Source organism: Castor canadensis, chromosome 3 (genome assembly GCF_047511655.1).
Source record: "Castor canadensis chromosome 3, mCasCan1.hap1v2, whole genome shotgun sequence".
In the NCBI taxonomy this organism is placed as follows: Eukaryota; Metazoa; Chordata; class Mammalia; order Rodentia; family Castoridae; genus Castor; species Castor canadensis.
In genome coordinates, this window is record NC_133388.1 from 7,495,325 (window position 1) to 7,508,669 (window position 13,345).

A 13,345-nucleotide genomic window follows, 5' to 3' on the forward strand; every position below is an offset into this window, starting at 1 on the left:
TCATATGTATCTAGAAATCTGTCCATTTCATTAAGATTTTCGAATTTATTTGAATATAGGTTCTCAAAGTAGTCTCTGATGATTTCCTGGACTTCCATGCTATTTGTTGTTATCTCCCCTTTTGTGTTCCTGATTTTACTAATATGGGTTTTTTCTCTCCTCATTTTAGTCAGGTTTGCCAGGGGTCTATTGATCTTATTTTTTCAAAGAACCAGCTTTTTGTTTCATTAATTCTTTGTATGGTTTTTTTTTTTTTTGGTTTCTATTTCATTGATTTCAGCTCTTATTTTTATTATTTCTCTCCTTCTATTTGTTTTGGGATTTGCTTGTTTTTGTTTTTCTAGGAGTTTGAGAATTGGGTCATTGATTTGAGATCTTTCAGCCTTTTTAATTCTACCAGCCCTTTTTTGTGTTTTGTTTTTTTTCTCTTTTTTTAGATAGGGTCATGTGAGCTATTTGCCTGGGCTGCTTTCAAAGTGTGATCCTTCTGATCTCTGCCTCCTGAGTAGCTAGGATTACAAGTGTGAGCCACTGGTGCCTGACCTGAGTTTTTTTTTTTTTTTTTTTTAACAATATTTCCCTTAGACTTTTCTTTCTGGAGCTGTTTTTGAGTGCCTTGGCTTTCATTAATGTTGATTTCCTGTTGCTTGAGTCTTGTAAGTTTTTTTGAAGTTCTTATCTTGTATTTTGTTTCTATAGTTATGTTTATCATACTGGCCCTGATAAATACACATCCACCCATTTAAGGGACAGTCCTGTTCAATGTTTTGTCAAAAGAGTAGAAAGAAAGCTTGACAAGGATGGTAGAGTAACTTTAAGACAGTGGGCATGAAAGACAGAGATGAAAGAGGGACATTGAGGTGGCAGCTTGGGTGCATGCTACTTTCTCCATCATATCTAACTTGATTCATACTGCTAATGAGTCCCAGGAAAGAGCTTTTGCCATTGTATGGATGAGGAAATCTAGTCACAGAGGATGAAGTGATTTTTCTCAGATGGCATGACTACCAAATAGTACCTTTAGGACTTGAATCTCTGAATAGAAGCCAGAGCTTTTCCATGGAGCCCCACAATGGATGTGGCCTCCTCCTGACCAAGTAGGGAGGAACAAATAGACTAGGCAAGCATCTTTAGAACATTTGACTACATGTGGATGTTAAAACTCAGGATTAAGGTCAGCACCTCATGCTATACTATACAGTAAATAACAGGTGACATAAAGGGTTAAGTGTCTTGCAAGGTATTTAGCAGAAAATAGGATTCAATATTAGATTCACAAAGGGTTGATAAGTTCTTAAGCCTTAATAAAATGGCAAAGGAGAAAAGAGGTACCTCAATTTTATTAAATCATATTATTTAAAAGTAATTTCTAGTGGAGTGTGGTGGTGCATGCCTGTAATCCCAGCTACTTCAGAGATGAAGAGAGGAGGTTCTTGAGTTTGAGGCCAGTCTGGAAAAAGTTGGTGAGATCTTATCACAAAAACATCATAAAAGGAAGGGAGTGGGGGAATACCACCATATGAATAAAACAAAAACAAAAACAAAAACATCATAAATACAAAAGGACATGAGGTGTAGAGCAGAGGCCCTGGGTTCAATCCCCAGTACCAAAAAAGGTGAAAAATGGCATAATTGATATGAAAAGAGACCATGGCATGGAGGAATGTCATTTACAACTGATGTGTCCTATGTAGCTAAAATAAAGCAGCCACCCAACCAGTAAAAAGAGCAGGATGTCAGCAGTGAGCAAATGTCAGAAGTGGATATTCAACCAAATAAGGCATACAAGTGGGTGAGGGAGAACACCTAGCCTCACCAAGCATCAAAGGAGGCAAAGCATCAGTGTATTGCGTTGCAGTGTGTTCATTTTGGAAGGCAGCTTAAGAACCATAAAATAGTGGCCTTTGTAGAGTCCTGGAATTTCACCCTAAAAATTAATTAAGTAGTAAAAAAAAAAATCAGCATGCATGAAAATGTTCATTGCAAATGTATTCATCCTAAGAAAATAATTTTTAAAATTAAACAAATGTGTTCACAAGCACATTTAAAATTTCTGGTGTGTTGACTCAGTTCATAGATCTTTTAAGTGACTATCAGGTGGTATGGAAACCTGAAAATCAAAAATAAAATAAAAATGAAACATAAGAAATATGCAAGCATTGAATATGTATAGGAGCAAGAACTGGGGTTGGAGCATGGGCAAATGAAACCGGCTCATGGTATGTTGCAGGCAGATTTTCTTTGGTTTCCATGAACGGTGCTGTATGGTCTGTGCTGCTTATGCAACAGCTAGCAAGTCTGTGAGTCTTTGGGGTTTTGTAGGAGAGTCCAGGATGCTGTGTTATGCCGTGGCTTCCGGGAGCTTTTCTGCACTTGTCCTCTGGGTGGCTTGTGGCATAGTTGATTGGGCTCTTTCTCTTTCCAAACTCCCTTTCTCTGCTGGGAAAATAGAACAAATCAAATTTGTGGTGACTGTTTTCCCCTAAAAGCTGTGTTTGTTTTACTTCCTTTAGGAATTTTAGGAATGGTTATTTTTGGTGATATTTAAAAGAAATAAAGATGATCTATAGATGACCTTAAGTTCCAGCTCAAGGGTTTTCTTTAGCCTGACGTTAAAAAAAAAAAAAAAAAATCGAGGCCTTGTGTGTGCTGTTTCCTGAGGTCTGTGACGATGGCACGCATGGCGACGGAGGGCCAGTTCATAACTCACCATCCTACAGGCACTGAGAACCTCAGTTACTCCCACCGTTGCTGAGAACAGTAAACCATAGGAATCTCACCTCAGGGGTACCAAGGCACTACTTAAGGAGAAAAAGTATAGAAATAAGATTAATAGTATGGAATTCAGTTAAAAGCCCGTAAAATGTCAGGCCACACATTTTGGGGGAGCTAATTGTAGTTGTACATGAAATGTAAGAGATAATACACTGCTGGTTTCACCATGGTAGCATTTTACAAAACTGTAGTAATGGTGAATTTTCAAAAGAGCTATATAGAACAGATAGAAATTAACATAAAACAAGTGGATTTGGGCCACTTGTGAAAATAAAGACAGGTGTAAGTGAAATAGGTAACATCTCTGCCTCTGGAACCAGACAGAATGCCTCTGGGCCTGGCTCTGCCACTCATACTGTGTCCTGGGAAGGAGGTTCCCAACTTATCTGAAAGTTTGTCTGACTGCTATAACAAATGGCCACAAACTGGGAGGCTTAAAATGGCAGAAATTTCTCACAGTTTTGGAGGCCAGCAGGTGAAAGTCAAGGTGTGGACTGGCCTTGTTTCCTCAAAGGCTCTGGGAACAACCGTCCTCATTTCTTCCAGCTGGTGATGGCTGCCTGCAGTCCCCTGGGGTTAGTGGGCTTTAGGCTGCCTCCCTCCAACCTCTGCCTTTGTCTTTATGTAGCTCTTTTCCCTTCTGCCTCTGTTTCTTTTTATAAGAACACTAGTCTTCTGGGGTTAGTATTTAACTCTGTAGTACACTATCCACCAGAAACCCGGCTCAGTTTCCTCATCTGTAAACTGTGGACCAAGAATAGAATTACTCTCAGAGTCAGTGTAAGGAGTACGTGCCTGATTGCTGTCAGAGACACCCAGTAGTTTATAAGGACCTTTGTGGATGTCCCGGGCCGCCTGAGGCACCTCTGCCTCTGCAGGTTGTCTCTTTGCTCCTCTAGCTGCCCTGTGGCTCCTGCAGTGCAGTCCAGGGCTGTCTCACTCAGTGCTCTGTGGTCATCAGTGGAGCTGTCCCTGAGGACAGGAGGGATAGCCTAACATGCCCATCAGTTGCTCTCTCAGTGGGTAGACCTTGACTTTGACCAAGGTGAACAGATTTTCACCAGGAGAATTTTTGTACATAGTTTTGGTATAATAGATAATGATGTTGTTGATAAATATCCACACTAATTAGCATAAATACAGACTTCCTAAAGCCTTTCAAGTAGTAAATATTTTTTTAAATAAGCATTTTTTTAAAAAGTATAACCTAGTGGAATGCCTCAATCAGTTAAGTTTTAAGATAGCATCAGCTTATTAGACTAAATTGTTCATCTTACTTTTTCTGTTTATAGCTAAACCATTTACACAGCTGGTGAAGGATATGCAACTTCATCGAGAGGACTTTGAAATAATCAAAGTAATTGGAAGAGGTGCTTTTGGTGAGGTAAGAGAAACTTCCCTATGTTAATTTCATCTAGATGTCCAATGCAGCAACAGCTCTTCTTACCTTCTGGGGGACCTGTTTGTTGGTATCATCTAGAGAGCTCTGGATGGGTAAAATCTGAGAGAGTGAATTAAGCGGGTAACAAAAATGAAAAGAGAAAGCTTATGATTGGTGACCAAAAATAGTTTCTAAAAGATATAAGTAAGTTTGGAAAAGTCCATTTGGTAATTGAAAAGTATCTTGGCATTTTTTTAAAAGCTGCAGAGAAGTTAAGTGAGGTTTGCTCTTGGGCTCTGCAGCTTGTTGGCCATCTGCACCACCCATGTTGGCAGTGGTCAGGTCCAGCTGGAGCAGCTTCCCAGGTCTGTACCTGTGGTAAGCCTCCACCTGAGCTCTGCTTGCTTGGGGCTGATGTTGGTTACAGAGGAAAAGCCACAAGGAAGCACTCTTGTCTCATCCCGCTGGACGTCACTGTGAAATGCTGTCGAGTGTGAAATGGCTTTTGTTGTGCCGGACTCCTGTTTTCCTATGTGCAGATGTGAAAGAAAGCAATGCAGGAGTTTAATGAGGTAGCTTCTTTGCTCTGCAGTATCATGTGACTATAGAGACTAAAGAGGGCCTATCATCTATTTCAGAAAATGTCTCAGTATTTTTTCTGAATATTTTCTTCTGCTAAAGGCACTTGATGACACCTCTACTTTATCTGCACATCTTCAGTGGGAATACACAGAAAATATTCCTAGGAAAATTTCTTAAAAACTACTAAAGTGGCCAGGTATGGTGGTACAGGCCATTAATCCCAGCTACTTGGGAGGCTAAGGCAGGAGGATCACAAGTTTGAGGCCAACCTAGGCAACATAGTGAGACCCTGCATCAAAAATAGGTAAATAAATACAAACATTGGCACAAGAAAGCTGTGTTGCTCCTGCCTGAGCATGCAGTGGTAGCTGTGTCATGCTGCATTGCTTTCTTGGAAATTACCCCAGGTCTCAAATCAGATTCCAGCTCCAATTCCTGAAATGGACCCTATGTCTCTTGTCCTCCATCTCTGCTCTATCTTCCCACCATCCCTTGTGTAAAGGGAGGGAGGTGGTCAAGTCCAGTGGCTGCTTATCACAGCTCCAGGTTTATCTCAGTACCACCCTGAATGAAAGAATCCCAACCAAATTCACTTTGCGTGGGCTAGGCCAGAAAGCTTTTTGAAAGTATTGGAATGTGTAATAGATTTTGGGTATCTGTGGGTCTGTGGTTCTAAGCACACCACTGATGAGGACAAACGGCAAATGCTTAGGACGCAGCTGTACTGCAGATGCTGGATTCATTTTTTCCCATAACACTGTCCAAGCTCTGCTGACGACATGCCGCTTTTCACCATGTAAGCACACTACATGCCCTTTTTGGCTTGGGAGGATTACCATAACTTTAATCTTGCTTTTTGGTGACCATTTGCTTTTTGGGAGGCATATTTTCACAAAATGAAAGGCAGGGAAACACTCAGCAGATGACAGAACAATTTAATCATAACTGACTGAGAGCTGCTCCACATTTGCTGAGCTGCATAATACTCACACAGGAATTTAAAATTGCTGTTTCTGAAATTTCATTTGATTTCTTTTTAGTTATTACTATTTTTTGACCATGCTTGACCAAAGCTACATGTAATATGTCCAGGAATAAAACATGCTTACTGTAATTCCATATAAGATGCACAGTTCTAGGTATGCAGTTTGCATTTTGACAAATGTCTGCAGCCTGTAACCAGCACCCCAGTCAATGCAGAGTATCTCTGCCCCCTCCCAGAAAGTTCTCACCTGTCTCTTTCCACAACCCAGGCTCTTTGATTGCCACCATTTAACAGAGACACTTGAAAAACTTGAGTTCCACATAAAGTAAAAATCTCCTAAGAGGTAAATAGTTTGTTGATGACGTAAGTGTGGTTTTTTTTGTGTGTGTGGTGAGAAGACAGAGAAAGCCTTTAACATTAAAGGCAGCTTCCATCCAGTGCACATTTTGGCTGCCTGTCTTGCTGGGGCAAAGGTGAATCCATCAAGCCCATCCAGAGAGCTGCAGCCACAGCTACACTGGCCAGAGGGTGTTTGGAGAGGGAAGAAGGGATATTGCAGGGTAGGAGGTGATAATTAAGAGGAAAAATGAGAGAAGGAAGGGAAAATTGCCATGCCAAAATAGTTTATGGTTGTTTTTAGTGCTCTTCTTTGGAAAATAATACAGTATAAAAACTCAGTATTTCATGGGTCTCAGAGAAGATGGCATGGACCAGCTTCAGGCCCTCCTAGATTAAAAGAAGCCTGTCTTTCTTGCCCAGTATTCCCCTCAAGGCTTTGCAACTTCACTTGCTTTTTTTTTTGGTGGTGTTGGGGCTCAACCCAAGGCCTCTCATGAAGGCTTTGAGCTTCTAAGCTCTTCTCCTGACATCCCCCTCCGTCATCCCTCAGTGACCTCAACACCATCCACCAGTGTCCTCCCAGGTTTCTGGGTTCAGCACCCACCTTTTCTTGCTGAACCTCTGTAACTGTCTGGCCGACCTCTTACTCACTCTCCTGAGGCACTTACCAAGCTTCCCTTCCATTTGGACTCTGTAACTAATGTCACCATCACCCCTGTAATTCCTGGCTGTTCTTGTCCTCATGTCCCTGAAATGTGCCAATTTCAGCCTCTGTCTCTGAAGGTACCTAGTAAGTCATAGAAGTGAGGACATTTGTCAGCCTTGGGAGCAGAAGTGTTGAGTTATGTTTTTATTAACATGTAATAATTGTACATATAAATGGGGCATCGTGTGGTATTTCATCTCATGTATACACTGTGTCCTGATCAAATCAAGAGTAATTAGCATTTTCTTCTCCCTATTTCTTTGGAGCCTTTAAGCTCCTTTCTCTAGCTCTTCATAAAATAATATGTTACTGAGTTAGGTCTTTCATGCCAAGCCAGAGTCTACAATATAGTCCAAGTGTGACCTGTGGCACTTAAATTGTGCACAGTGTGTAGCAAGTGCAGGAAACACAGTCACAATTAAAGCCTTCTCCTCCCCAGCATGGAAGAACATTTCCAGCTTGTTATTAAAGTGAGGTTCAGGATCTATGGGGTGTTGCCTTTTTCTGGAACACAGTGGGTTTGAAAACACCTGCTGCTTCTCCTTTGTATCTTAGTAGCAGCTCAGTCCATGGTGTTCCTGTGACAGGGATGTCCCCTGAAAGGGCAGTGCCTACTGATGTGAAGGGCCCCAGACCTGTGTCTGGGGCCCAATGGTGGCCAGGAGTGACTGGGCCTTAGATAATACCAGAGCTTACAGAAACTCTCCACTTGCAGCTGCACCAGGTGCAGCTTCTGCTGCATTGGTAAGAGAGCAGGACCCAGAGCAGCAAGCCTGGGTGGAGCTTGACTTGAATCTCGTGAGCCTAGGTACTGCCGTGCTCGCTCTTGTTCCTGGAGTGATTTTAAAAAAGCAAACACACAAAACTTCATTTGGAAACCATTTCAAAGGAATAGAGCAGCTGCATGGGTAAAATGGTTCAAAAAACAGCAGTGTCACTCTTCACCTGGTTTTGTTTTAAGTCTTTCATTTCTTCATCACATGCTTCTGTCTCCCTTTTCCTCTCCCTGGCTTGTGTGTCCATGAGATTTTTTTTCTTTTTGAAGCAGTGAAAGTAAGTTGTACCACCCTAATGCTTCAGTGACTGGTTTTGTTTTTTAATTTTTGTGGTGCTGGGAATGGAACCTAGGGTCTCAAGAATGCTAGGCGAGTGCTCTACCCCTAAGGCCCCTTCCTCACCCCAGGGACTGTTTTCTAATAGGGGCTGTGTCTTACATAACCACAGTTCATGTGTTTCAACTGAAAATGAATGGAATTTTTTTGTCTTCTTTTTCCCTCCAGCACAGGGCCAATATCACATGTTCACTTTCTCCTCATACCCTAGGGCCATTTTTTAATGTTTTGTATAATTATTTTGTATTCTTTTGCTGAACTGTCTAAATTTGGAGACTTTCAGGATGTGTCTTTGAAACAATTAAGATTGAAGTTGGGGCAGGTAAAAATTTCTGATAAACCAACAACTTTTTCTACAAATTATTTATTTTATAAGTTGATTTTGCATGTCACATTAAATTTTACTTACACATTTCACTTCTACTTTATTTGTTTATGTATTTATTTATGGTTGGACTGGGGTTTGAACCTCAGGGCTTCTTGCTTGTCAAGCAGGTACTCTACTGCTTGAGCCACACCTCCAGTTCATTTTGGAGATGAGGGTCCCGAGAACTGCTGGGGCTGGTCTCAAACCTCAGTCCTCCCAATCTAAGCCTCCCAAGTAGCTAGGATTACAGGCACAAGCCACCAGCATGCAGCTATGTGTTCTTGATATGACAAGAATTTTTCAGTGAAGGGTATATCTGTCCATGCGTTTTACCAGCCATTTTGCATGTTTTCTGGCAATAGGCTGTGCCTATTATTCCCCTCCCCCCTTTTTTTTTAATGGGACTGGGGTTTGAACTCAGGACTTCATGCTTGCAAAGCAGACTCTGTACTGTTTGCACTACACCTCCAGTCTATTTTGCTTTGGTTATTTGGGAGATGAGGTCTCAAACTATTTTCCTGGATTGGCCTTGAACCACAGTCCTCCCGATCTCAGCCTCCCACGTAATTGGGATTACAGGCATGAGCCACCAGTGCCTGGCTCCTAATATCTCTCTTCTGAGAAATTGGGTCTCTGGCAAGAGTTGTAAGTTACGGGTCTTGTTCTGAGATCCGGTTGTTCTTGTAACTTGTCTTCTTCAGAAGATCAGCTCTCCCATCCTTTTGCTGCTAGACCATTCCTGTAGTGAACACTGGTGGCTCTAAAGTGATAGTGCTTCCTTCATTAGACTCCAGAAGGGAGTGGCATTCCGGCACAGTGATGCCTGGCCCCCGCTGTGTCCTCTGCAGACATCGTTCATTCTATTTCTTTGGATTGTAGCAAGTTTCGTTACTAGTTTGTAAGCCATACATAATAAATAGGACAAGAGGCCACCATTGCAGAGCTGGCTGGGATCCTTGCAGTGTAGGGCAAGTGCCCTTGATCCTCAGCAGGCCTGGGGTCATGTCGGCAGGCTCATCTTGGAACTGCCATCACCACTAGGGAAGATGACACTGAATCACGACTGTTGGTATAGTGTAGGCTTTACCAGCGTGTGCCTGGGAGTGAGGCTACTACTTCCTGGGCTGTTAATTAGATCCCCAGCCTCCACATCTGTAAGACACAGGCTCAGTAGCCCACTGTATGGATCTGTTGTGAGGACTGAGTGAGGGGGCAGACAAATTGCTTAGCCCCACTCCTCACACATGGAACGTGCTCAGGACACTCCAGCTCTCATGGCAGCTTTGATGCTGGTCCTATATGGGATTTAGACAAGGAAGTGGTGGTTTTATCCATGACTCTTTGTTCCCAGGCTCCTATGTGCAAGGAGACACATTGCCTGCCTGCCACTGGCCACCAAAGCTTCAGAGTCACTGTCACTGCTAAGGAGTAGCCTGCAGTGCTGACATAGGCCAGCAAATGGGATTTATAGAGGGTAGAATGTGCTGTGCAATAGTGCAGTGTCATGACTGGTACTGGTAGTGACAGAAAAGTTCATTTAGGATTTAGCAGAGATTGAAAGGTCAAGAGACTTCCTGGAAGAGGTGGCATTGGAGTTGGGCCTTGAAGGACTGGCCAACAGCTGGTATGCTGACAGCTGACTATGCCTAGCACTGCTCTGAGCATGCCAAATGCGGTGATGTGGCTTGTTCTCAGCAGTCCAGAAGGCCTGTCCTGCTGTTAGCCCCTTGTGTGGTTGTCCATGGATACTGAGACCCAAAGAAGTGAGTTGCCCAAGTTACTCCAGGTCCCATACACTATCCCCTGCAAGGGCTGGCAGGGGAGTGAGAAGTGGGAACAGGCACCTCTGGATGGGAGCAGGGAAGGAATGAGAGTGAGATGGGCTCTGAGTGTGGGGAGAGCCCTGGGGAACAACAAGCAGATTTTAAACAGGTGTTCATTTTCATGAAAATCTCCAGACATAATTCCAGTAGGGGATTGTGAATCCCAAACACCCATTACTCAGTATTGAAGTTTTTGAACTGAGCCAGGTGGCACCATCCAAGTTGTATGTGGTTAAAGTCAAGTTTTGTTGCCTAAAAGGACCAATCTTTGTTTATGTAGAAAGCTTCACTTCCTGGACCACTGGTTTTCCAAGGTTCCCAGGCACTTAGGATTTCACTGTAGCAATACAATATACGAGGCTTTTGTTCTGTTAACTAAATTTTTGTTAAACTCACATTTGTGTTCCAGGTTGCTGTTGTCAAAATGAAGAGCACCGAACGAATTTATGCAATGAAAATTCTCAACAAGTGGGAGATGCTTAAGAGAGCAGAGGTGAATATGGAGTATAAAATAAATATGTAAATAAAGGTGGGATGTGTGTGAGATGAAGTAACAATGGCCTTGGGTAGACACTGCAGCCACCTCGTCAACCTGGGCCTCCGCTGTGTAGTGAGCCACTCTGCTGGCAGATTGCAGCTTTCTCCTGGCTCATTTTCCAGACCCTCTGCTTGAGTCCTCACCCTCAAGCCTACCAGCCAGGGTTTTATCTATTGCAAAGGCTAATGGAAACCTTCATGGGAGTTGTAGACATGCATTGAGGTCCTGTTCCACATGCAAAAGGATTTGCTTAGTCTGGAGCCCATTTAGGTGCAGAACTGGTTTTGTACTCCTCATAGAGGGGGTGAAGACTCTAAATGGGGGTGGCTGCTGCCTGGCAGTCTTTTTTTTTTTTTTTATTGTTGTTTTATTATTCATATGTGCATACAAGGCTTGGGTCATTTCTACCCCCTGCCCCCATCCCCTCCCTTACCACCCACTCTGTCCCCTCCCTCTCCCCCCCACCTCCTGGATACCTGGCAGAAACTATTTTGCCCTTATCTCTAATTTTGTTGAAGAGAGAATATAAGCAATAATAGGAAGGAACAAGGGTTTTTGCTGGTTGAGATAAGGATAGCTATACAGGGAATTGACTCACATTAATTTCCTGTGCGTGTGTGTTACCTTCTAGGTTAATTCTTTCTGATCTAACCTTTTCTCTAGTTCCTGGTCCCCTTTTCCTGTTGGCCTCAGTTGCTTTTGAGGTATCTGCTTTGGTTTCTCTGCGTTAAGGGCAACAAATGCTAGCTAATTTTTTAGGTGTCTTACCTATCCTCACCCCTCCCTTGTGTGCTCTCGCTTTTATAATGTGCTCAAAGTCCAATCCCCTTGTTGTGTTTGCCCTTGATCTAATGTCCACATATGAGGGAGAACATAGGATTTTTGGTCTTTTGGGCCTGCCTGGCAGTCTTGATCCCTTTGTTCTCACTATCCCCACCCTGCCAGCCCATGCTCAGCCTCTTTTCTCACCTACTGCTCAGCCGAGCAAAAGAGACTGCTGGACAAGCCCAGGCATTTCAGCCCTGTTCAGCTGCAGTTTCCTGCCTCCCTCAGAACCCTGTTCCTTCTGCCCCACCTCAGAACCAAGAAGTCTTCCTTGCTGGTGGACCTCCTGGCCTCACCCTCTCACAAAGAAGAAAGAATTTAAATCTTGAAATGTCCTAAGCTCAATAAAGAGGAGAGAGACTCTATTATATCACAGATCTCATTATCTTTAAACAGAGGTTCCACATGTGTGCATATTATAGCTCACTCCCCCCTCCCCCCCCGCCACCTCTCTTTCTCCTCCCTCCTCCCTCCTCCCTTTCTCTCTTTATGGTACTAGGTTTTGAACTCAGCTTCACACTTGCTAGGCAGGTGCTCTATTGCTTGAGCCATGCCTCCATTCACTACCCCCCCCCCCCCACTTAACCATACTGGCTAAAAATTAGCCTTTTCTCCCTGCACTCCCAGCCATAGGTCTCCATAGGAGCATCCAATTATCAGTATATATTGTTCATCATATATGCCAGTATTACTGTTCTTCAGTATACTCTGAATTTAGTCATGCTTCAGGTCAGTACGCAAGTGTGTCCCTGTACTGCCATCCACGTGACTTCTCAGCAGTGGCGTAAGACCAGGTGGCTGTGACATGGGAGGAGGCTGATCTAGTAGAGGAGTCAGGTTGTGTTGTGTGGAGTCCTGTTAGGATGCTGCAGCTGAACCCACATGTGAGAGCAGGATGATTGTAAAGTGTGGGCCATAGGAATGGCCCTTGGGGAAAGAAAGGGTACTTGCCCAGGGCTCAGAAAAGGAAAAGAACAAGCTGCTTAGCCTCTTGACTCTTGCCAAGGTCATTGGGGGGTGATGGTGCATTTGGTTCCATGTGAGGTAAGAGACCAGGCTCCATGTAGTCATGAAGGCAGGTGGCACAGTCTCGAGTCACTGTCACAGCAGGGCCCCCTGGTGTTAAGGACAACTATGCTCCGGAGGATATTTCCTCTAGTGGACACAGGCTGACTGTCTTCCCCAATCTCTCACAGACTGCTTGTTTCCGAGAAGAGCGAGACGTGCTAGTGAATGGCGACTGCCAGTGGATCACAGCACTGCACTATGCCTTCCAGGATGAGAACTACCTGGTATGTCGGGGCCACAAACTCCTACAGTCTTCCTCTCATGGTTTTCATTCCTTTATACTGTAACTAAGAAATATAAGAGTGTGAAATGGACACTTTTTAAATATATGTTCAGCTGGATAATTCTGAGGGATTCATTTTGTAGTAATCAGCAGGGAGAATTTTTTTTTTAGCAATAGACTTGTGAAAGTTTGTACGTTGTTTTTCTTTTTGTTTTTTTGCAGTACTGGACTCAGAATCTTGCATGTGCTGGGCAAGCACTCTACTGCTTGAACCACATGCCCAGCCCTTTGTTTTTATTTTTTATTTTTGAGACAGGATCTCTAACTTTGCCTGAGCTGGCAAACTATTCAGCTACCACACCCGGCTTATATGTTGTTTTTCTCTAATCACTAGTTTACTGGATTACTTTTTCCCTGAGTATATTACATTTAAATGAAGAGGGGGTTTGAAACATTTTCTAACTTGAATTGCATATAAGAAAAAGATACTAGGCTTGGTATGTAGCTCAGTGGTAGAGTGCTTGTGTAGCCTATTGCCTTGGGGTCAATCCCCAGCACCACAAAAAAAAAAAAAAAAGGAAAGAAAGAAACTGAGCTGGGCATGGTGGTGCACAGTTGTAA

The 13,345-nt window shown here is 43.3% G+C and overlaps 1 protein-coding gene across 1 annotated transcript in view; it reads left to right on the plus strand.

Moving 5' to 3' along the window:
• Positions 1-13,345, plus strand: part of Cdc42bpb (CDC42 binding protein kinase beta) — a 105,278-nt gene that overhangs the window by 35,687 nt on the left and 56,246 nt on the right. The window contains exons 2-4 of the mRNA XM_020167364.2: positions 4,068-4,159; positions 10,480-10,563; positions 12,630-12,725. Coding sequence (XP_020022953.1) covers positions 4,068-4,159; positions 10,480-10,563; positions 12,630-12,725 — 272 coding nt within the window. The remainder of the gene's footprint in view (positions 1-4,067; positions 4,160-10,479; positions 10,564-12,629; positions 12,726-13,345) is intronic.